This window comes from Osmia lignaria, chromosome 15 (genome assembly GCF_051020975.1).
Source record: "Osmia lignaria lignaria isolate PbOS001 chromosome 15, iyOsmLign1, whole genome shotgun sequence".
Classification (NCBI taxonomy): domain Eukaryota; kingdom Metazoa; phylum Arthropoda; class Insecta; order Hymenoptera; family Megachilidae; genus Osmia; species Osmia lignaria.
The window spans coordinates 13487396-13509261 of record NC_135046.1 but is presented as its reverse complement, the minus strand read 5'-3'; the positions used below and the strand labels follow the sequence as shown (position 1 = coordinate 13509261).

The window sequence follows — 21866 nt, the reverse complement described above, 5'->3', positions numbered from 1 at the left end:
TGAATCTAAAAAAATTATTAAAGCATCTTTGATGATTTTTTTTTAAATAGAAATCGTGGACTCAATGAGAAATCTGATTCAATACATTTTGGTGTACATATCTTACGGTAGGTATACTAAAATATTTTTGGATTTTCTTTTCTCAATAAAATGGCATAGCTACATCTGCCTCACAGTGACTATACTTAGGCGCTCTCTTCAAAAGTAAATACCGTGAAGCACCTGTGGCTCTGCCATTTTATTGAGAAAAGAAAATCCAAAAATATTTTAGAATCAGATTTTACCATCGAGCCCAGGACGATTTTTCAAATTCCACCATGGGTTCTTGAAGTTATAAAATTCTTCTATCTAAGACTGTAGATCTATGGCCTTCGGGTACGCAGGTTTCCTAACATATCAATCTTCCACGATACAAATTCTTGAGAACATTGGACACCCCTGTCTCGAGTATCTTATGGCAGTAATATAAAGACCGTATCAGTTCCACGAGTGATCCATACAGGGCGATTGTAACCCCTTATCAAAGCAATATGTAATCCTTATTATTCTCATTATTAACACAAGTATCGTTAATAGTATCATTCAATAATCCTTAACAGTAATTAATATTACGATTATTATTGTTGTTTCTCTTGTTGTTATTATTATTATTACTATTATTGTTGTTCATTCTCTATGCTTGAAAAAGGCCGCGACAACGTTCTCCCGAAGAAATGTACAGCACCGTTTCTCGAATTCCTGCAGGGAGAGAAAAAAAGAGAGAAAATCATCCGAAATGATTTGAATGACGAACATTGATTTTTATCTATCCGGAGAGAAAGGTGACAGCGGTCTATTAATTAGGTTTAAGTTAGGGTAACCGAAGAAAGTGAACGCACAACGTGGCCGTGTATTGTCAACAGTAATGTCGAGGCGTCTCTGTCCTCCTCCCGTGACATTTCATTCCTACTTGAAGAAATTGATCCTTTTTTTACAGATCGGAACATCCTCTTCTCTTCAGCTTCCTCTTCGCTCAACCGGAAGCTCCGCGTCCAATTTCTCCGTTTTCGTTGGCCGGAGAAGAAAACGGGAGAACAGAGATGGGAGAGCGAGAAGAGGGAGATATAAAGCAAGGAAGATGGTTGTCTTCGTCAGGCTCTCCCGTTGCAGCCTCCTCGAAATCCACGTGTCGTCGTTTCTAGAAAACAGAGAGAGAGAGAGAGAGAGAGAGAGAGAGAGAGAGAGAGAGAGAGAGAGAAAGAGAGAAAGAGAGAAAGAGAAAAAGTATGGGTTAGTTATAGAGATTTGGAAATCCTTTTCCACGTTTGGGAGCAATTTTAGGGTAATGGGGAGTTTTCTTTAGGAGGTGAAAAGGATGGTATTCTGAAAAATGGTCCTTTTATAGACTTGAAAGATCTTAAAAATTGTTAAGAATTTCAATAATTACAAGACTCAAAGTGAATGAAAATTTTTCTAATATAGTATAATATTTATATTTGAAATATTTTTTAGTCCATCGGTATAAGTCTAATAAGAAAGAGGTGAATCAGTAGTTAAACATCGTATTACGGAGGCCGTTTTACAGAGTGTGTTTCTACTGGGTTCTGGCCTCGTTTTCCAGCACTGAATTAACCGACGAGATTGTTGAATACGTGAATTCGCGCACGTAAACAAATGGCTGGCCGGCTATGGCTCGTGAAATGGTGAAATTACGTTGCGGACGTTTCCTTTTTGAAATGACAGCTAGCTGGATGGATAGGGTAGGTATTCGGGAACGTTTAAATGACGCGGCGGATCGCGTGCATGAGTATTAATGACGATGCTTAACCAACCTGTCTTTAATGAATGTCACCATTTTTTCTTTTTACAATTTTATCAGGTCATTTGGAAATTCCAAGATTCTACGATTGCAAAATCCTAAAATTCGAAATCTAAGCTCTAAATAGTTCTAAAATTATAGAATTCTTTAGAAATTTGTAATGACGTTCACACAATTCAACAATTGGTGAGAAATTTTCGAAAATTCAATTTAGTTTACGTCCATTTACATGCAATTTCCATCGGTGTCTGTTATTCCTGGAAATTATCCATGTAGCAAAACGAGGTGAACTCGTTATGTAAAACAAATTAACATTTCCGTACTGTATTAATTTCGTTTCCTGCGTGTCTCTTGTGTCCCGTTTCATAAAAGTTATCAAAGTTACAATGTAAAAAAGGGATATAAAATGTCAGTACATATGTATAAATGGAAAATATTTTAAACGTTTACCTTTGGCAATTTTTGTGCATATTTTCGGTGACTTGACCGGGGCAGTCTATTTATTGGACGATTATGTGTGGCGCACGACACAATATGACTATCGTGGCCAGAACCGTGAACAACGTGAATGTGTACAGACAAAGCCTGCAATACAAAAGAATTCCAAGTGAGTTACTATAATAATTCCTCTCTTTAAGAATTTCAGTAGTATAGGTCAATGATTAACACCTAATAGAACTGAATTACTTACTATTTATCTACATACTAGTGAAAGGAACGAAAAATTGAGAAAAATTGGAAATAGCATCGATTCAAATTGATCAAGCGGGTGTTCAACTTTTTTTTATTGACGTTAACTTTCTTGGCAATTTTAAATCCCATCATAAAAAATGTAGAGAATATTAAAATGCACTCAACCTGTCCACCACCATGGCGGCAAATTTCCAATCGCTAATTACTTCATCACCCTCGTCCGCTTTTTTCATACGATCCGTAATGAACCGTAATTCCTTAAGTATTGTATGCAATTCCTCTTGCATAACGCTAAGAGGTAACGACGCCGACGTATCCTCGACCGTCGCTGGTCTTCCAGTGGACAACGGTGTGCCGTACGTCGACCTATCAATGAATTATTCCAAATTAATTATTATAAATTTCACTGTTAAACGCGAGTAGTTAAGCGTGAGTACATTGTGACGTGAGCGAATTGAATTTTTCTTTCGCAAAAGAAGATTTGTTAGACAGATGAAAATGTTTCATGAAAGTTTCGTTGTTAAGGAAAGAATTAAAGTTTACCTTATATAACCGGAAGGAGGATTTGCTCCGCTGTTTCTGTGACGAAAGTCATCGTCGATGTCTAAAACATTCGCTAGTAAACTCTTGCTACTTCTTTCCTGTAGCTCCATATCCTTCATCCGGCCGCTCATCAGGATATTTTTCTTGGTGATCTTCCCCGGACGACTCATGCGCAGCAAACATGGCAGCCATTGTAAAAACAACGTTTTTATCTGTATAAAATTGATAAACACTCTGTGAATAAGTTTATCCGGAAACGTGTCAGACGTATGCAAAGTATATCGTACAGCTGATGCTTTCGTTTTGAAAAAGAAAAAAGAAGGAAAAAAAAAAAAGAAAAAAAAGAAAAAAGGTCTGCTCTCATCCGCAGTGGCCATTACAGCCATTAAAGACAGTGCTTTAGTTGTTGAAAGTTTAAAGTGCCTTCGAGGCGTTAGCACTTCCTCTTGGCCGTTGGTTACTAGAAGTTTCATAAACCAACGTGAAACGTGCTTCAAGTGGAGACGAGAATCCTACGGCTACGAAAAATTTCCAACCCCTTTGCCGTCACTTCCGGTGAAAGCAAGGAGGAGGTAGAACGGAGGATAATAAGGTACCAATACGAAAATACGAAATTTGATCACATAAAACTGGTCTGAAGTGATACATAAAGCTCGCCTTAAAGCTTACTGAAATTTACGATACAAAATGGCTGGTTGCGACTAACCGCAAACAACGATTGATAAGTGATAAGTTTGAAACATACAAAGTGTCTCGTCTCACCATTTCATGAAATAAAAGTATCGCAAAATGTCACTCGTGACACACCGTTTTAAAGCTTAAAGCTTGTTGAAATGCGCTACATGAACGTCTCAGCATCAATGTTTTGAATGCACAATAAATGGTCAAATTGTAGCTTAAAAAGTTTTCATCAATGTTCTCAATGTTCTCAATATAAAGGAATGTTAATTACGATTCTTACCCATTGTGGCATCACGTATCTGTCCGGTGATCTGTGATGAAAGTTTAGCACCACCACCGTTAATACTACGCTGCTCGCCACCATGAACATGATGCAATTGAAGTATGACCCTGAATTCGGGGTGTTCCAGAAGATACCCCGAAGAATAAAAACACACAGAAAGGAGGCGATTAGTCACGGTAATGGATCATTCTTACACTCAATTAATCATTAAGAATGAAAGATTAGACGAGCCTTCCTTTTCGAATCATTTCTTATTAACTTCTCAACTTTTTATTAACCCTTTGATTAATCTTTCATTCCATTAAATGACTATCTTCTTGCACGCATAGGTACCAAAATAATTGAGAGTTAATAACTTTAATAAAAATAATAAAAAGTATAATTTTAAAATTTTAAAAATTTTACTCTCAATTTAAATGAAACTCTCAATTCTGAAATTTTTATTTTAAATCACACATTGTCTTCTCATTTGTACCATATCGACCCAAGGCCGTAGTTCTCAAGATCCTTCCTCGTTGCTCGAAGGATACACGGTCGAGGAAATGGAAATAGTAAGAAACATTCAAGCGAACGAAGAGCATGCTTGGATAACAAGAGACAGAAGTTTCTACATATATGTATTTCGTTACGAAAGCTCGTACGGTTATAAAACAAATAAGCGGTTTCGTAAAAACCTTTTAATTTAGGCGCTGGGGCACACCGCAAAACGTCGAGAAAGCTTGTTACTGTGTTCCTTTAACGCGTTTCTCTGTTTACTCTTTCGTACGTGTGCTCTGCTGGGTCAATTTTCGGTTGGCAGGTTTTATTGGTGTCGAGAGGGGAACGTATAGAGGAAGGAGGGGTTTATTGAAAAGAGACAGTTAGCTGTCATTAAGGTGCCGAATCATTTAATATACAGAATATTAATAAAAAAAGAAATTAATAAATAGAATATCGATAGAAATATCAATAAACATTCAATAGAAATTTAAAATGACATGGAAATATAAAGCAAAGCGCAAATTACAAACCGTTTGTGGAACACTGTAACAATATTTTCTCTGAAAATGATTAACGACTACGTGTGTCATTGAATTACCGGATATTTAAAGAAGGAAATATCTAACACATAAACATGCAGCTATAGAATGCAATTATAATAATGCACTAATACGCTACATACATTTAAGAGAATACATCACCTGAAATATCAAAGCCATTCTTCAACAATTAGTTATATGAAGAATTAAATAGAAAGTTATAAAAGAAAATTGAATGCTGGTATGCGACAAACTTACTGGGAGATGTAATTGTATCCTTAATTAAAAAGATTATCATATTTACACATTTGTAAGTAATGTTGTATAGAATTGTATATAGTAATTAATAATTTCGCTTCAGAAGATTGTATTATACACATACATTGCATATAATCAGAGGTAAGTACATTGTTTTATAGAAAGGACCATTTGGTGCCATTTTGGTATCATTTCATTTGGTTCGATCAGAAATCTTTGATAATGCAAATCCGTCGTTAATGCTAATCATCGAGTCGCGATTTCCCTGTCATTAAGATAAATGGTTGCCATCGAAAATATTCGAAGAAAAAAAGAAAGGGAGATTAAGGGATGACTCTTAAACCCTGGATTATTCATAAAACATCCATTGGAGCCAATCTAACCGTCACTGGAATGATTAACCGATGCATACCCTGCTTTCTAATCTAAAAATACTGCTATTCCTTTATAGCAACAAAAAGAAATTTATTTTCATTTTATATGAATCGAGAAAGTTAAAAAATTAATAATTTATGAGAGGTTGCAATTTGATTGGGTGTTTCTTCGACAGAATGTAAAATTCAAAATTGTTAGGATCATGAAGAATTATGAAAGCTATTTTTTAGTTTTTTTAAAATATAAGAGTTTTCTATAAACTATTCGATTCTTCAAAAGTTCAAACTGGTGTAATCCTTTAAACTGAGTTTTTTTTTTTTTTAATTTAATTGTAATGGAAAGTTTTTTCGTTAAAAATAGAATATATATTTCACCTGTCAATTTTGTAAAGCTTAACCAAAGTTTGACAATTGTAAGCCCATTGACATTTATCAAATTTAATAGGAAACAACGGGAACATGAGTTTGCGCTTAAACTGTTAACAAAACACCGCAGGCTAAAGAAGAAAAAAAGAAAAAAAAGAAAAAAACGAAATACGTTAAAAGGAAATGGATGATTCCATGACACTAAAAGAACATATAAGAAAATGTTTCACATATTAAAGAAAAAGTGAAAATTAAATAAAATTTTTCGATATACAAAAATGATTGAAGATCAAATTAAATATATAAATTATACAGAAAATATAAAAAGAAATATTAAAAATAAAATTTTTAAATTTGTATAAATTATCAAAAGTAATATGAAATTCCTCAATGGATAATTTATTTCTGACCATTTCTCAACCATTTAATATTATTAACCATCGATGATCGTTCTCAAAAAGGTATATTTTTTCGTCCTTCGTTCCACCAATCCGAATCTGGCTGTTCCATTACACGGTCCAGTTAGCAATTCACGTTTAATTAGCAGTTAACTACCAGTATTTGTGTCGCTTTCACCAAACACGGTATGCTTGGACTGTAGTTCAAACAAGAGCATTGTTTAAAAAAGTTTTCGAACATTTCGCATTAACACGTTGACTACTGATCGGGGTCTTTTTGTTCCAGCAATTGTTGACATTTTTATGGAAAAATAGAATACGTCAAAGCGCAGATAAGGTAGTGCTCTCGACAACACGTAAATTTGAAAGAGAGGTTTCATTGTTTTTTTGTTTCATGAAAAGAGAATATGCAATAAAGCATCGATTGTTTGAACGTCGACTATCCAAACTATCGACTATTTCAACAACAATCGAGGATCGATTGTGCGCGACCAGAAATTTCAATGGGAGATACAGTGGAACAATTTTTCAAATGTTTGGTTAAATTCAATTTGTTTAACTTGCACCGATATGAAACGAATTCAATTACAGCTAGATATTACCGCATTGAAGAAACAAATAAATAAAAAAAAGAGTGAAGTAAACTTGTAGAATTTAATTATGAATTTATTTTGATTCTCATTTTTTAATTTTTATTACAATTTTCGAAATTATAAAATTTTCTCATTTGGAAATTAGGATGATCGAGCCATTATCATTGAAAGATTAATAAAATATTTTGATAGAAAATAATTTTTCATAATAACTAGAACAGTTTATGATCAAACATTAATATTGTCTAATGGAGGAGCCAAATACTTTCCATCATAGATCACAAAATTGCTCTGGTTTTTATAAAAAATACCAAATGCAAAATGGAGAATATGTACCCCTTTAAAATGAAAGGAACGTAGCCTTCTGTGCAGAAGACGAGACAAAACAGCGGAAACTAAAGCATCGTACATTCGGGTTAGGTGGAACTGTTCTCCGAAGCCGATGTTTCGTCAAAGTTGCAAAGATAATTTCGAAGAAGGTCGTTCCCTTCACGGAAACGGAAGTGGGAGTAGAAGAATAGTCTGGAAGAGAACGTGTTCTACTTGACTTTTTATACCTAACCCTCGATTCCTGTGCAGCTCTATCGATAGATATATAAGTTTAAATAAGACATTCCTACAGCTGCTGCTCTATTTTCCATCGGATACCATAAAATGAAGCCATAGACTCAAAGGATATCATACATTGGAGAGACTTTTAACATTTTTCCAAAATAAGACACAGTTAAGTTACTTTCATACCAAAGTAGAGAGGTTTATTAAAAATTACTTGAAGAAAATTATTTGTTATAACTTTTATAGGAAATTTCATGTGGAGATCAATAAAAAAAGGGGGTTATGGAGGAACAGTATCCTTATGGGTTTTTGAAATATTCAGCAGAAATTCATAGATATCCTGTTAAAAAATGGAACTTTCGTTAAAATGATGTTTCTTAAGTTGGTTAAAGGACACTTGGAATCTCAAATGCATCTTCTACCCGCTGATAGTCAACGTGTTAACATTGTTATTCAATGGCAGCCTCTGTGTCATTCCAAACGAGACGTCGCGTCGCGTCGCGTCGCGTCGTTAGAAACTTCGCTTTGCTATTCGAGCGGCGTAACAGCATTTTGCGATTCCGCGACCACGGATTTCACATTATCACCCTCGTAACGTGGTTTCCGCTTCGCGTTACGATCATTTCCGTTACGCATTACGATCCCTGTTTGCTTTCTACAGAATTTATTTTCTTCCCAATCCGGTGGGATCGGTAGAAACCATAGGACCATTTCTATTGACTAGAGAAATACGATAAATATCGAAGAAGAATCAAGCCGGTAAAGAATAATATTTCGTAACGCGTCAGGTACTCGCGACTCGACGAGCACAATGGATCCTCTCTAATTAAACAACTTTTCAGAAGTCGAGGGTACATAAAAACAGTGGTTCGCAATTAGTCTCGTCCAATTGCGTGGTGGCGCGAGAAGCGCGGTTAAACAGAGTTAAATAACGTTTATTATTCCCCTTCACCGTGCAACGTCGTCGTCGGACAGGAAGTGCAGGAGCACGCGGAAATGGTCGGCGTACTTTCGCGGTTTCACATCTTCTTTCGGCCACGCGATATAATAAAGTAACTATAATAACTGCAAGTTCAGCGGTGCCACTTTGTGTACAGAGAAGCCGTGAGTGGAACTAATGAGAAGAAGTGGTTACAGGGAAACGTAGCAGCGACAGAAGAAGAAAAAGAAGAAAAAGAAGAAGAAGAAGAAGAAGAAGAAGAAGAAGAAGAAGAAAAGAAGAGAGGGATGCTGAAGAAATGGCGATAGTGAGAGATGCAGAATTGCTCAGAAAGTTATATTTCATTCAATAGATATTGCTTTTTCACTGTAGATAGTGGAGATGTGTCTTGTACCCCCTTTGAGTGCTGAAGTTAATGATGAATTTTGGAAGTATTCGAGTGATAGTCGAACAGTTTCTACTACTGAGATTTAAAAGCCTATAGAACCATAGGACTATAAGGGAAGGAGGAATGACCCTAAAAGTAGGACTGAGAGAGAGAGAGAGAGTGTTACTTTCCTAGATCTGTAGAAGGATGCCGGTGGAAACTGGTCCATTAGAACTGGTTAGTGGGGCTGATTTGGACGGTCCCTGCCCCAGACGCCTGGGTTCTATATTCACAGATCTTATATTTTATATATAGGTATATATCAACAAGGCCCGTGATGGAGCACTTGCCAGAAAGGATGGAGTTTCATGCGCGACACCATGCTCCGCTCATAACCCCCACAGATCTTAAGGACCATAGGACTATAAAAGGTCCTATAAGGACCATATTATTATAGACCCTCTTTATGGTCCAACTGAGCATCATTCAAATACTTCCACCACTCCATCTAATCCACCTAAAATCTCCACTAATGTGAACGTATATATACGTCCTAGCAATCAAAGGGTTAGATGTTCCATGCACTACATTATAGAATCTCCTAAATAGCAGAGAGCAACCCAATAGAAAGTATAGCTTCAGTCTTCATTTTTAGAGCTTCGTGTCACAACAGTACTTATTTATTGTCAGCCTCAAATAGGAAGTAAGAGAGCATCTGCTTAATAGAGTCAGAACCAGCGACAGTGATAGAGGAATCAGTCGAGAACGACTCGTCTTTATAGACGTCAGAAGGAGAAACTACAAGTATTATAATAGAAGAAACTGTGCGGTCAGCTGAGATAGAGATTAACCCTCGAGTGGTATTAGAGTTGCAATCTCGATTCGCAGACTAACAGATTATCGGAATTACGTATTACCAACTCTACCTTAAGCTTCCTACTTCTGTTCGATAATACCGCAGGTATAAAAGAATGTTTTAAGACTACTTAAACGTCCATGACCTGAAGGATCTACTTAAATTGCTCTAATGGTAAGAATCGGGGATTCGTTTTCCTGTTTCACTTGGCTGAAAGTTTTACTTTAAGCCTTTACTTTTGATTTAAAAATTTCTTTGTAGATAATTGATATAATTCAGTTTCGTGATACATAGGGTGACATCAATGATTTTGACAGCTATTGGCGATCTTGAGAATTTTAAGAATTTTAGAGAATTAAACGGTTTTGTTTACTTTGAATTTCGTGCCAATCTATAAATTTTCCTGTCTTCTAAGCTTCCTAAAAAATTTATGAAGATGGAATTCCCATTTTTTAATTAAATTTGTAATAGATCTACCACTTAAGAGTTAAAGGCAGTTTCAGAAATGAAAGGATAGAGTAAGAGTAAAGGAAAGAGAAAGATAAGAGGGTATCTCCTTGCTTTAGAGCCTTTGATGCAGCAAATCTACATTTTTATTAAATTTATGCAATATTGTATTATTTTTATAATTGTATACAATACTTATTAGCAGAAGCAAAGCTGAAAGCCTAGAATAGACTTTGTCGTGCACGAGCGACGTTTCCAACCGACGATTTCGTACGAATCTGAGTTTATTCAAATAAATGAGACTTTTAACATATTTTTAAAAAGGAAATTAAAAAGCAATAATATACTGTATTTTCTATGTTTAAATAGTAATTACTTCAGTATTGATTCGTTAAACATCAGAAGATACTTAAGACACTTAAGAAAATTTCATTTCAATTCATTTTTTATCGATTTTTTTTATATCTGTGTTCAATTGTATAAAAATATATGTCTTTTAATATTCATTTATTAATTTTAGAAGTGAATCAGACTTTGTAATTAGGCAGCTTTATGGGTTTCATTATATGTCTGACTTTCTGTTGACCTATACTACTGAAATTTTCATTAAAAAGTAAACTGCACTACAATTATTATATTTTTAATTAAATTTTCATATAATTTCATGTTTAATATAAAATTAGTGAACTAGTAGAGTTTATTAATGTCTTTGGTTGCTGATTCCTTTGCATATCAAACTGTCCATTGACCTATTTCACTGAATTTTTGAGTAAAAGCCATACTGCAGTGGAATTGGAACATTTCTTGTTCAAAATTTCATGTAATTTTGCACAAAACATAAAATTAATATAGTATTAGAGATTGCAATTGTTCTATTTTATTATAAGTTTCTTGAAAGGTTTGACTTTCTATTGACCTATTCTAGTGAATTTTTCATCACTAGTGCACTGCAGTAGAATTGTGGGATATCTCGTTGAAAATTCAATGTAACTTCACGTGTAATACAAAACGATTGAAAATTAATGAACCATTAGAGCTTATTAATGTTTTTTTTTTTACCTTTTTAATAACTTTCTTTAAATGCCTGACTTTACATTGATCTATTCTACTTATAAGTGAGTAATATCTCTTAAAACTTATTTCTGCTACAAATTTCCTTCTCAAATACACTTGTTATTAAAAAATATAGTGTTTTTATTAATTAAACATTTTCTAATGTAATTATATTCACAGTTTCATTAAATAGAAAATTCTAATACAATTCACTCAATAATTTTTCTGAATATTTTCAATTTGGATAGACTTAAAAATTTATAAAAAATTTTTGCAATAACTTCTCCAAATTCATTCTTAAATACTGTTCGCCCCAAAAATTCTCAAACATTTTAATAATCGACGTTCACTTTTTGCCCCTCGATTTCATATGCTCGCACGTTAATATGGATGAGATATGCAAAACCGTTCCCGATTGAAGAAGCATACGGCTGTCAAAGTTTCCTTTGAACTTTCGCCGGCAAAAAGCTGTGACGCTTTGTTTCGGTACACGTAAACGATTTTTTAGAGCCTCTGTATTATTCTAGAGCCACTGAAAAATGAAATGATTTTATAAAACTTTATTTTAAATAAAATTTCAAAATGTCTTTAGTTCCACTACATCGTTCAACCAAGTTAATATTTCACGTGTAAACACAGTTCGGTTTCTCGGCAATACCGGAAGTTGTTTGGCTGATTTTCCTTCAAATAGAAACGGTTGAAGCAGTCCCGACATAATTAATAAGCAGAGAAAGGGTATATTTCCATTGGTAAAATATGGGAAACGTTTCGTCCACATGGTTTGAAGCTTGGCAATATTATTTCGTAAAGTTTCCAAGTTTAATATAAACTGACGAACTTGTTCGGCGAATTTTCCGGAAACTCCGTTTATTGTGCTGAGAAACAATACTTGTCATCTTTCGGCTTTGATTAATAACCTCTTACCAAGAATTTTAATAATTCTTAATAAAAACAATCATGAAAGTATGATGCCTTATAAGGCGTAACGTTTATCGCAAAATATTTTTACAATCTTTTATCTTTGAATAACAAGTAAATTGATTCACGTGTGTTTCAATCAAGGAAGCGAACGATTCGCAGATTAGATTTTAATAGAAACGCAACGTTTTTCTACTATTTAACCATCTGCTGTTTTTGTTTTTGTTTTTTTTTTTTTTCTGGTCCACGTTAATCCGTTTCTCATGCTCGAGCAATCATCCGTTCAGGAAACATCGATTCAATTCCAGAGATTACGATGTTAATTGAAGCACGATTGATTACAGTCGGGAAATTGTTGGACGCGTAAAAATAACATCCCGTGGAATTGAAATGGTAGTTTTAAAGGAATTCTTTGCACAGTGACACAATTTACGGTTTTGATCAATGGAAAGTCAATGTTATTATTAAAATTTAAATAAAATAAATAAAATGATTGAAAGTATTCAATGGATTATCATTATTTATAATACAGAGTAGCCTGGAAAGTCAAAGCTATTTTTGATAATTTTTTTCTGCTGAAATCATGAAGTGGACAGAAAATCTGTTATATACATTTTGTTGTACATACTTTAAGCTACAAAAGGTATTGTTTGGATCATTTTTATTCAACAAAATGGCAGAGATAGATAGAGCTGCCTCATGACAGCTATTTCATCGGGGCTACAGCTCCGTCATTTTGTCAAATATATAAAATCCAAAAATATTTTCGTATACCTTAAGGAATAGGCAAAAAAATGTATATAATAGATTTTCTATCGACCTTCTGGTTTTTCCACAAAAAATTGTGTAAAGAAAGGTTTGACCTTTTCAAGTACAAACTGTATTCCTCGCAAGAAAAATCTCTGGTAATTCAATTTATGTAATGAAAAAGGATAGTTTAGAAGCCCTAAAATCCAGGAAAAGTTTCAACGAAACCGTACAGCAGCTAAACGCCACTCGAAAACCTCCGTAGATCCTAGGAAACCCTAGGTCACGATGCAAGTATGATGTGTCTGTGATCAGTGTAGAGCTATAATAAATCTAATCGCAAGATAGGCAACAGCGATAGAGAGAAAGAGAGACAAACAGAGGAGAGCGAAAGAGATAGATAGAAAGATTGATAGAGAATTCGACACGGGAACTGCTCCATTCCTCGTCTAACTATTCGATCCGACTTCAACACGTTCCTAATTATCTCAAATGATAATTCTACACCAGAAAACAGACTGATCTTATGCATAAAATCATTGAAACTAATGATTTCCAGGGACTGATGATCGAAAGGAGGGATCGAAGAAGTTTCGACGAGACAAATCATCGTTGAACGCAGTTACCGTGCTCACAGGGCTCTTCTTCTTACCTTAATCACTGTAATTACCCAAAGCTTTCAAGTATACTACCATTAAAGTGCCTACCATAAGCAGAAACATTATGTCTATTGCAGAAATTTAATAATCGTTAATGATGAACGGTCCCAAACCTTGACCCAAAAATTTCTTCTCTGATTGTACTTGCAGGGATAAAAAATTTTCTGAGTGCCACAATTCCCAAGGCCACTGTTTCGTTAAAAAAACTATATAGATAAATAATTGAAAGCTTTGAATAACTATGGGAAATAGGAAAAAACCATAAGAATTCAACGCGGACAAGCGGTGCCGCTTTAAGGCCGATTGCTATTATGACACTCGCGGTAGAAATATCGACCAGTACATAGTTCTCAGCGTGTCAATTAAAAAAACCAATATAGGACAATTTTATCCCGTTTGTCGAACTAATAAAGATATTATATATTTATTGTTCGGCCTTTATGCAGCGATTACAGCAGACATTGCCTGTAACAGAACCACCTGTCTCGTTCATTCGCAACTCACGCTCACGCAATCCTCCACTTTTTCTTTCATCGAGCAGGTGTACAGATCGACCCTGTCGCAAAGGGTGTTCTGGAAGATGAAATGAAAAAAGGAAGGTTCCTCGTTACCGTGTGTCCTCATCGAACGGGAAGTTAGATAGGATAGAAAGTAGCAAAATGGTGGAAAATGGTACCTATAAGTGGCACCGCCTCGGAGGTTCGTGTCAACACATGGGCCACCAGCAGGGAAAACACCGTCTGTGACAACAGGATGGTTACACCTGGAACAACGTACACACATCCACACACGCGTGCTGATTGATTGCTTCCTGGATCAGCGTAGACGACGTGCACTCGTGCGTGCGTTGAGACTAGGAGGGTTTAGAAAAGATGGCGGACAAACACGTCTACCTTGAGAAGGATCCTTTTGTTCAAGATCCAGGGTGGTTGTTTGTTAGCAACCATAAGGACCAACCAACCCCTTTCTCGACCTTCCTTTCTCCACTTTCAACTTGCTTTCTATCTCCCTTTGTCTCCCTTTCCTCGCTTTCAGCCATCTTCTTTGTGGTCGGCGAGATGGAGAATGGGGATGGGCTGACAATTGGCGAGAGGATTCAAAAGCTCTGAGATGTGTTTTTCGGATTCCAGGGATAAGGGTGATGGGTAGTAACCCCTGGACCATGGGCTGTTAAAATGGATTGGGTTATTTCTGTCCCAGGAAGGGACAGATCCGTATCCTGGCAGGGTTTGTTGTATTTTTAAGCTGCTCTTTTAATTACAACATCGAACGTAGTTAAAAATATAATTAACCTTGGTTACGATATGGAAATCCAATGATTAATCAATTCTCTTTTACAACTTAAATTATTACAAACGGAGCAACGTCGTGCATGTCGCCTACGCAAGAAAGAAAAAAAAAAGAAAGAAGTATCATTCCATCAATTCTAACGCTAAAAAACGTTGTGTAAACCTAGTGTAGAGGATTGGAAATGGTGGATCGTTTTCAGATTAAACTTTATCGGACATAGTCCGTCCGTGTAACTCCGTTGCTCCGTCATGGAATTTCGTCAGGATCAAAGAGGGAGATCGTGTCCCGATTAGATTCGTTATCTCTACTGGCCATTTGAAAAAGAGTCCTGCATCTGAAGGGTTGCTCGTTTTCAAAAGAGCGACAGTCTTCTTCATTTAGGTACTCATGGATCATCGTGGTTGGGACCGTTTTAATTATTCTGTCTTCTGCAGCTCCTTAATTCCATTTTGTGAAAAATTTTCAAAATGGAGCTTCACGAAGAAAAATTAGATCAACCTCAACTATTGACTGCCCATCACTTATTGACTCTGTTCAATTTTCTGTTAATAGAAGATGCTATGAAAGGGTTAATATTGGCATAAAATACGATATTTTGTCTTTCAGTTTGGACAGACACGGATGTCGATAGAAGGCATGAAATTGAACGTCTATTTGCCTAAAATCATCTTACATGGTATTTATTGTATTTTCTGTCATCAGTGCCAATAACTTCAAAGATAGTGACACTATCCAGTTTAAAAAAATAAATAAATAAAATGTATCGATTCTCAGAATTCTCTTAAAGATCTAATTTACCCCTATTTTGAATCATTTGTTTAATTTGTAATTTCTAGGACTTGCATCATCAGTGATTCATAAAAAACTTTTTTTGTACCCAGCTGCAAATACACAGAGCGCATAATTTTGAAAATTAAATTGTCTTTTTATACAAATATCCATGAAGATGATGGAGAGCATCTTGGATGTATCTGACTGAGATAAGGTGAAATAAGCCGTAAACAGGGCGTAGCAGCAACTAATAGAGGTAAGATGACAAGGAGAGACGTGGCTTAGCGAGCAAGAAACTTCAGATAAGGGGACACTTTGAAAGAATTAACGAGAGTGAAGAAGAGAATGACAGGGATAAATAGATTGAGGACCGGAACGAAAGCTTGCAAACTGGGGCTTATGATTAAATGGAAGAAAAAGAAGAGAAAAGTATGTGGATTCTTTCCAGGGAAGTATAACTGAGTGGGTAGTATTTTATTACCGAGCTTCAGTAATTTAACCAGTGGTGAGTAGGATTTCATTTTTATACCGAGAAAATGGAAATAACCAGGACTTTCTGGAGCTTATCTAGGGAAAGGAATTAATTGTGAGGTGGTATTTAATTTTTGTTGGAAAATTTCGAAGAGGAAAATATTAAAAGTATCAGGACCAACTATTCTATATTTTTTCAACTTTTTCATTCTGTAATTGATGAGAGAACGGTTAAAAAGTGGAAAAAATAAGAGGTAGCTAGAAATGATAATGGAATTAAAAGCGAAGGGACGATACGCGCTGTAAATGTCACGTGAAAACGGTGTGAAGAAGGTGCGTTAATGAAATGATAGAATCACGAACAGGAAGTGGATGATTTAAAGCTCCCCAGAGATTCTATAATACAGAGATTGTGTAATACTTCTAAACATTCTCTTTTTTTAATAATATAAAAAAGATTATTTTTTATATCAGCGATTTCTATGATTTTATTTTGCTTTTATTAAAATAAAAATGATGCAACAACGAAAAATATGTACATACATAAGGCTTTATTTTTGAAAATGCCAAAAAATAGTATTTTATAAACAAAACTTGTAAAAAAAAGTAAAAATTTTCAACGGAGTACATATCAGGACATAAAATTTCCTTGTTAAAACACCCTGGAAAAGAAAATGCCTGGAAACTCCGAATAAGCAGAGAAATGAAAAGAGCGATCAAGGTTGAAACAGGAAGATCAAGCTTCGACGTTGGTGAAAGGGAAAATGGAAGAAGAGTGAGAGGGAAGGAGAAAGCTTTAGCCAATTTCATTTACCTGTCTCGGTAATTCTGGCAGGCGTCGGGTCATATTGCACTAAACGTCGCTACCGGCACCGAGAAAGACAGATACGCTCTATAAAGCTTGAATTAATACGCTCCCGTAATTGCGGCTGGGCCTCGTAATTATTATCCTAACGACTGTAGAATCAGAAACCTTTAATTGTTTGCAAATACGTTATTTTGAAACTTTATATTTCCATTCCTTTCATTTCTTTTTTTACAAAATTTACAAAATTTACAAAATTTACAAAATTTACAAGGCACTAAATGGAAATTTATTAAACCTGTGATTTTTTCAAATTTGTGATATTTTTTTTTTTTAATATATACAGTAATTGATTTGTTACGAACATTTCCCAATAAAAATATACAATATATCGCAATACCGTGCACGATGCTGATTTTTTGTAGCACACAATGTGTATATAATTAGCTGCTATAATTAATGAAATATTGATTGGTAATACAAAACATACCAACATCAAATGAACAGACATTACACGTGTTTACGATTGAACGTATAATAGAATGTGGAAAGCGTATATAATAGTAAGTGTTACAGGCAATGTCTGAATATAATAATTACAGGCACTTTCATTAAGAAAACCCAATTAGCCAGCAGCTTGCATAGAATAAATGAACAAATCAGAAATAGAGTAAATAGCGCGGCAGATAGAGATACAAGACAGATTGCATAGATATGGTAGATATACGATACAAAGAGATAGATAGAGATTTGTGTAGAAGAAAGAAAGAGATAGTTATAATAGAAATAGAGGCAGATAGAGATAGATTGATTGTGACAAGAATACAGGGTGTTTCTTATAAAAATTTCCATGATTTTCCATACACATTTGGTGAATAAAAGAACAAAAAATTCAGATTTCTAAAATTTGTCTTTACTATTCTTGTAAAAGAAATTAGGCAATTGGGAAAACTTCTAATAGAAAAATAGGGAAAATTTCCAATAGGATCTTGAATTTTCGATAGAAACATGGAAAAGTAGAAAGATGTACAATAGGAAAATAGAAAAGGTTTTAATAAGAAAATAGGAAAATATTACAATAGATCTTCATTTAATAAAATAATGTTAGAAACAGAATTAGAGATTACTCGAAAGCTATCAAAGAAATGTCTAAAAAATCATAGATATCATTATTTGGTACACCCTGTATATTGAGAAAAATATTCAAATATTATATGTAGAATAATCGATGTTTCGTAACCATTATGCAACAGCAGCAGCAGCAGATCCAGACAAAATAAACAGACGATAAGAAAGTAGAGAAAAAGCTCGCCAGATACACATAATCAATTCGACCATCCGACAGCATCATAGATACAGGAAAATTATTCGTAGATCAACAAATAGGAATATAACGAATCTAGGTGTCTTTTATCTTTTTATTTTAATACTAACAACAGTGTGTAATGATAAATAAATAAATAAATAAATAAATAAATAAATAAATAATGACGTCATGCAAATGAGCAGAGATCGTCAGAACGAGCAGCAATGAAATTATTAAATTAAAATAGAAAATGATATTTTTTTCTACGTCATTCGTTGGTATTTTTAACCCTCCTTCAATCGATATTAGATCTTTTTTGACCCATATTTTTACTGATAAAAGAAATCCATACATGCTATTAATAAAATAGTAATCAAAATGTTTTTGATATACTCCTTTGTGTTAAAAAATTTAATTTGAAGGATGTATAATAAAGATTTAGGCATGGGTCAAATATGACCCGATATCGGTCAGTGACGTCACTGTTTTAGGTCAGTCCTTCAAGGGTCAGAAGTGGTGTAAGAAGAGATATTGTCAGTGGACGACGTTTTAGACAGTGTCATCTTTTACAATTTTCTTCTCTTTAATCACGAAGAAAATTAAAAATCTGTTATATATTTACATTTTATTATACATATCTTGACGTCTAAATTTACGTATTACCAGATCTTTTGTAGTCAAAAAAAGATGGCAAAGTTGCCTCACGATAACTCCTTCGAAAAAGAGAGTTTAAACAGAGTTATGGTGAGGCAGTTGTATATGTGATTAAAAAATATACATCAAAATGTGTATATTAGATTTTTATTCACTTTATGAAATTAAAAAAAAAAAAAAAAAAAAAAAAAAAATCATCACAAATTGCTTTGATTTTATAATGAATCTTCTTTAACACTCAAAGGGTTAAACATATGAAATCAAAAGGTAATAATTTGTTTTTTATATGAATGAAAAATTTGGGAATTTTATTTATTAATTACACCAATCAACATCAAATCATTAAAGAAATTGAAATATATATGTATATGTATATGTTTAATATTTTGTGCTAATACTAATTTTCTGAAGGCCTTTTTAAGAGGACGAATTGTCAAGGAAAAAAATGTAATTGTGATTATAATTAAGGAGGATGAGGCGCGATTCTTGCATCAATTACTTTTTAGCAAACTGTTAGTAATAGATCCGAACAGACAGCTCCTGCCTTTCAAGCGAAACAACGTCGTCTTTCTTTCCTCATTATAATATGTAGAGACTAGAAAATAGGGCAAGTACGACGAGTTGTAGCGAAGAATTCAATCATTTTATTCTTCTTTGCATTTTATTGTCGTCAAAGCTGTTATTGTTAAGTTCATTTTGGTTTACTGTTTGTAATTAAATTCGATCTTAGTTAACGAATGTTTCCAATGTTTTCAGGTGAAAAATTAAAAATTTAATAATCTATCCCTAGAGTAAAAAATATTATTTATTAATTACATAAACTTGTTTCTTCTATCAATTTTAAATCTACTCCCTTTTTTATATCTTTTCTCTCAATGATTAATGAACTTTGCAGACTCATTAATTCGTCGTTTCAATGAAAGCCTTCATTACAAGTAAATTACGCTCGAACAATTTGCGAATCCCTGTTTCCAATTAGATTTAGATTTTAAATGACGAAAAAGGAAAACAAAATTAATTTCCACGTAACCAACTTGAATTTTTCAATTTTACTTTTGAATTACATTTGGCAAAACCGGATGTAGATACTATTTAAGTGCAGAAACCGTGTAATGTGGGAAAAAGAAAACAAGTAATTAAATTTTCATCCAGGTTCGAATAATTAATAGGAAGATTAGTGTCAACGTTAACACCCAGCCAGATGGTAAAATATTCGGTTATAAATTTCTGGTACCGTTTAATCTTCTTTACGAGTTTCTATTATTCTCTTTTTTACGAGTTTCCATCATTGTTCTCTTTTAATTGCTTGGTAATGGTTCACGGTTTTGTTGAAAAAACATCGCTCGATAAAGTAAGAATAATGTAGCGCCCCTGTTTTTTTCCTTTCGAAGCATGAAAAAGGATGTTTCAGTGACGAAACATTTATTCTTCTCAAGGTATCATAAAGAAAAATGATTTTCATCGTAACTTTAAATAACTAATTTCATTACATATGTTAAAAGAAAGTGTTTGACACTTAAAGAATTACATGTAAAAAATCAAAGCCATTTATTTATTCATAATTTTTTTTCCGGAAGCAATCATGAAGCAAATAGAAAATATTTTTGTATAGTGTGAGAGACATTTAGAATGAAATGTATATAATAGATTTTTTATGCACTTCATGGTTTTGTAAGAAAAAATTGTCAAAGATGACTCTGAGTTATCAGTGTCAATGTATGTCTAACGTAAATGGGGGCACAAATTCTCTACAGGGTGATAAAATAAAATTCAATTGATAGTGATGTCTCTCTTAAAATATCAAAAGTAAAGTTTACAGTGTAGTATAATACTTACACGTGCCAAAGCACGTTTCTGTGAGAGATCATAGTTGGATTGAAACGACATCATAAAAACTTGGAAGTTGTCATCCTGGGTCAAACAGGTGGCAGGATGTTTTCCAATATCAAGTGGACTTTCTTTCTTGTACCAGTTGTATAATAAATTATAATATTAGAAATTAATATAATACCAAAATAAATTACGATATTTAATATTGTAATTTATTGTATAATATATTTTATCATTTAATGTTGATTGGTTTTTCTAAATCACTAACATTTTATTTAAAGCTGAATTGTAAATTTCAATATTTTGTAATTAACAGCATCACTTTTTCTATTTGGTCAAATTCACATTTTTCTAAAATGATGTATTGTTAAATAAATTATTCCTTATGTCTATTCTCAATAAACGACAATTGTTAACAAAATTTCTACCCTTTCATTTCACATTCAGAAATCCAAAAAATCGTGTTTTGGTGTAAATAATGCAAGTCTGAATGTATATGTTTGCGACAAATTTTATTATTAAAGTAGATCAACACTTTCAATACGGATGTCGTCATAAGATGCCACGCGCAATTCAAATTTATTTTTTCGACTTTTTTGATTTTCAAAAGTATTTTTAAATTTTCTTCCGAGCTGAATGTGTTAATTGAAGCGAACGAAGTGACTGTGTATTTGTGCAGAGAAAAAGGTGAAGAAAGAAATATAAAAATTATTAAAAAGGGGAAAAAGGGGAAAAAGAAATAGCAAAGTGATAGTTGGTGTTTCTAAAATGCAAAATAGAAAATAAATTAACTATAGTGATTAATAAATCTGTCCATTCGTCCATGTTCAGCCTGGATTCGTTCTCATTTAATATTTTTGTTATGAATATGTTAGTATGTATTTTGAGTAATTAAAATATAATCTAATATTATTTTCTCTAAAGGGAATTTTGCAACTGTGTAACTTGTTGCATGCAAATATTTGATTAGAAAAAAAATAGAAAATTCGTATAAAGATTAATTTTGAAAAATTTTAATTGTTAGATTTTCAATATTTTACAGTATTTTTTAGAGAATTTTTTACTCTTTACCTATAGAATAATTTGAATGAAAACTTTTCAGGATAGAATTTCAACGTTGAGATAGAATTCAACACTTTCGACACTCATTTAAATACCGAATCTTTTATGTATGGTATGAAGAATTTTAAG

General features: G+C 33.6%; 1 protein-coding gene across 5 annotated transcripts in view; it reads right to left on the bottom strand.

The window, feature by feature from the left end:
* Positions 1-268: 268 nt before the first annotated feature.
* The window catches only part of nAChRalpha6 (nicotinic acetylcholine receptor alpha6), a 112553-nt gene continuing 90955 nt past the window's right edge, over positions 269-21866 (bottom strand). For 4 of the 5 annotated variants that reach the window (XM_034332848.2, XM_034332851.2, XM_034332852.2 and 1 more), the window contains 5 exons: positions 3996-4105; positions 3035-3246; positions 2657-2857; positions 2249-2383; positions 269-1177 (listed from right to left, as the gene is read on the bottom strand). In XM_034332848.2, coding sequence (XP_034188739.1) covers positions 2299-2383; positions 2657-2857; positions 3035-3246; positions 3996-4105 — 608 coding nt within the window. In that variant the 3' untranslated portion in view covers positions 269-1177; positions 2249-2298. The remainder of the gene's footprint in view (positions 1178-2248; positions 2384-2656; positions 2858-3034; positions 3247-3995; positions 4106-21866) is intronic. The other variant, XM_076692427.1, reaches the window with a different exon arrangement.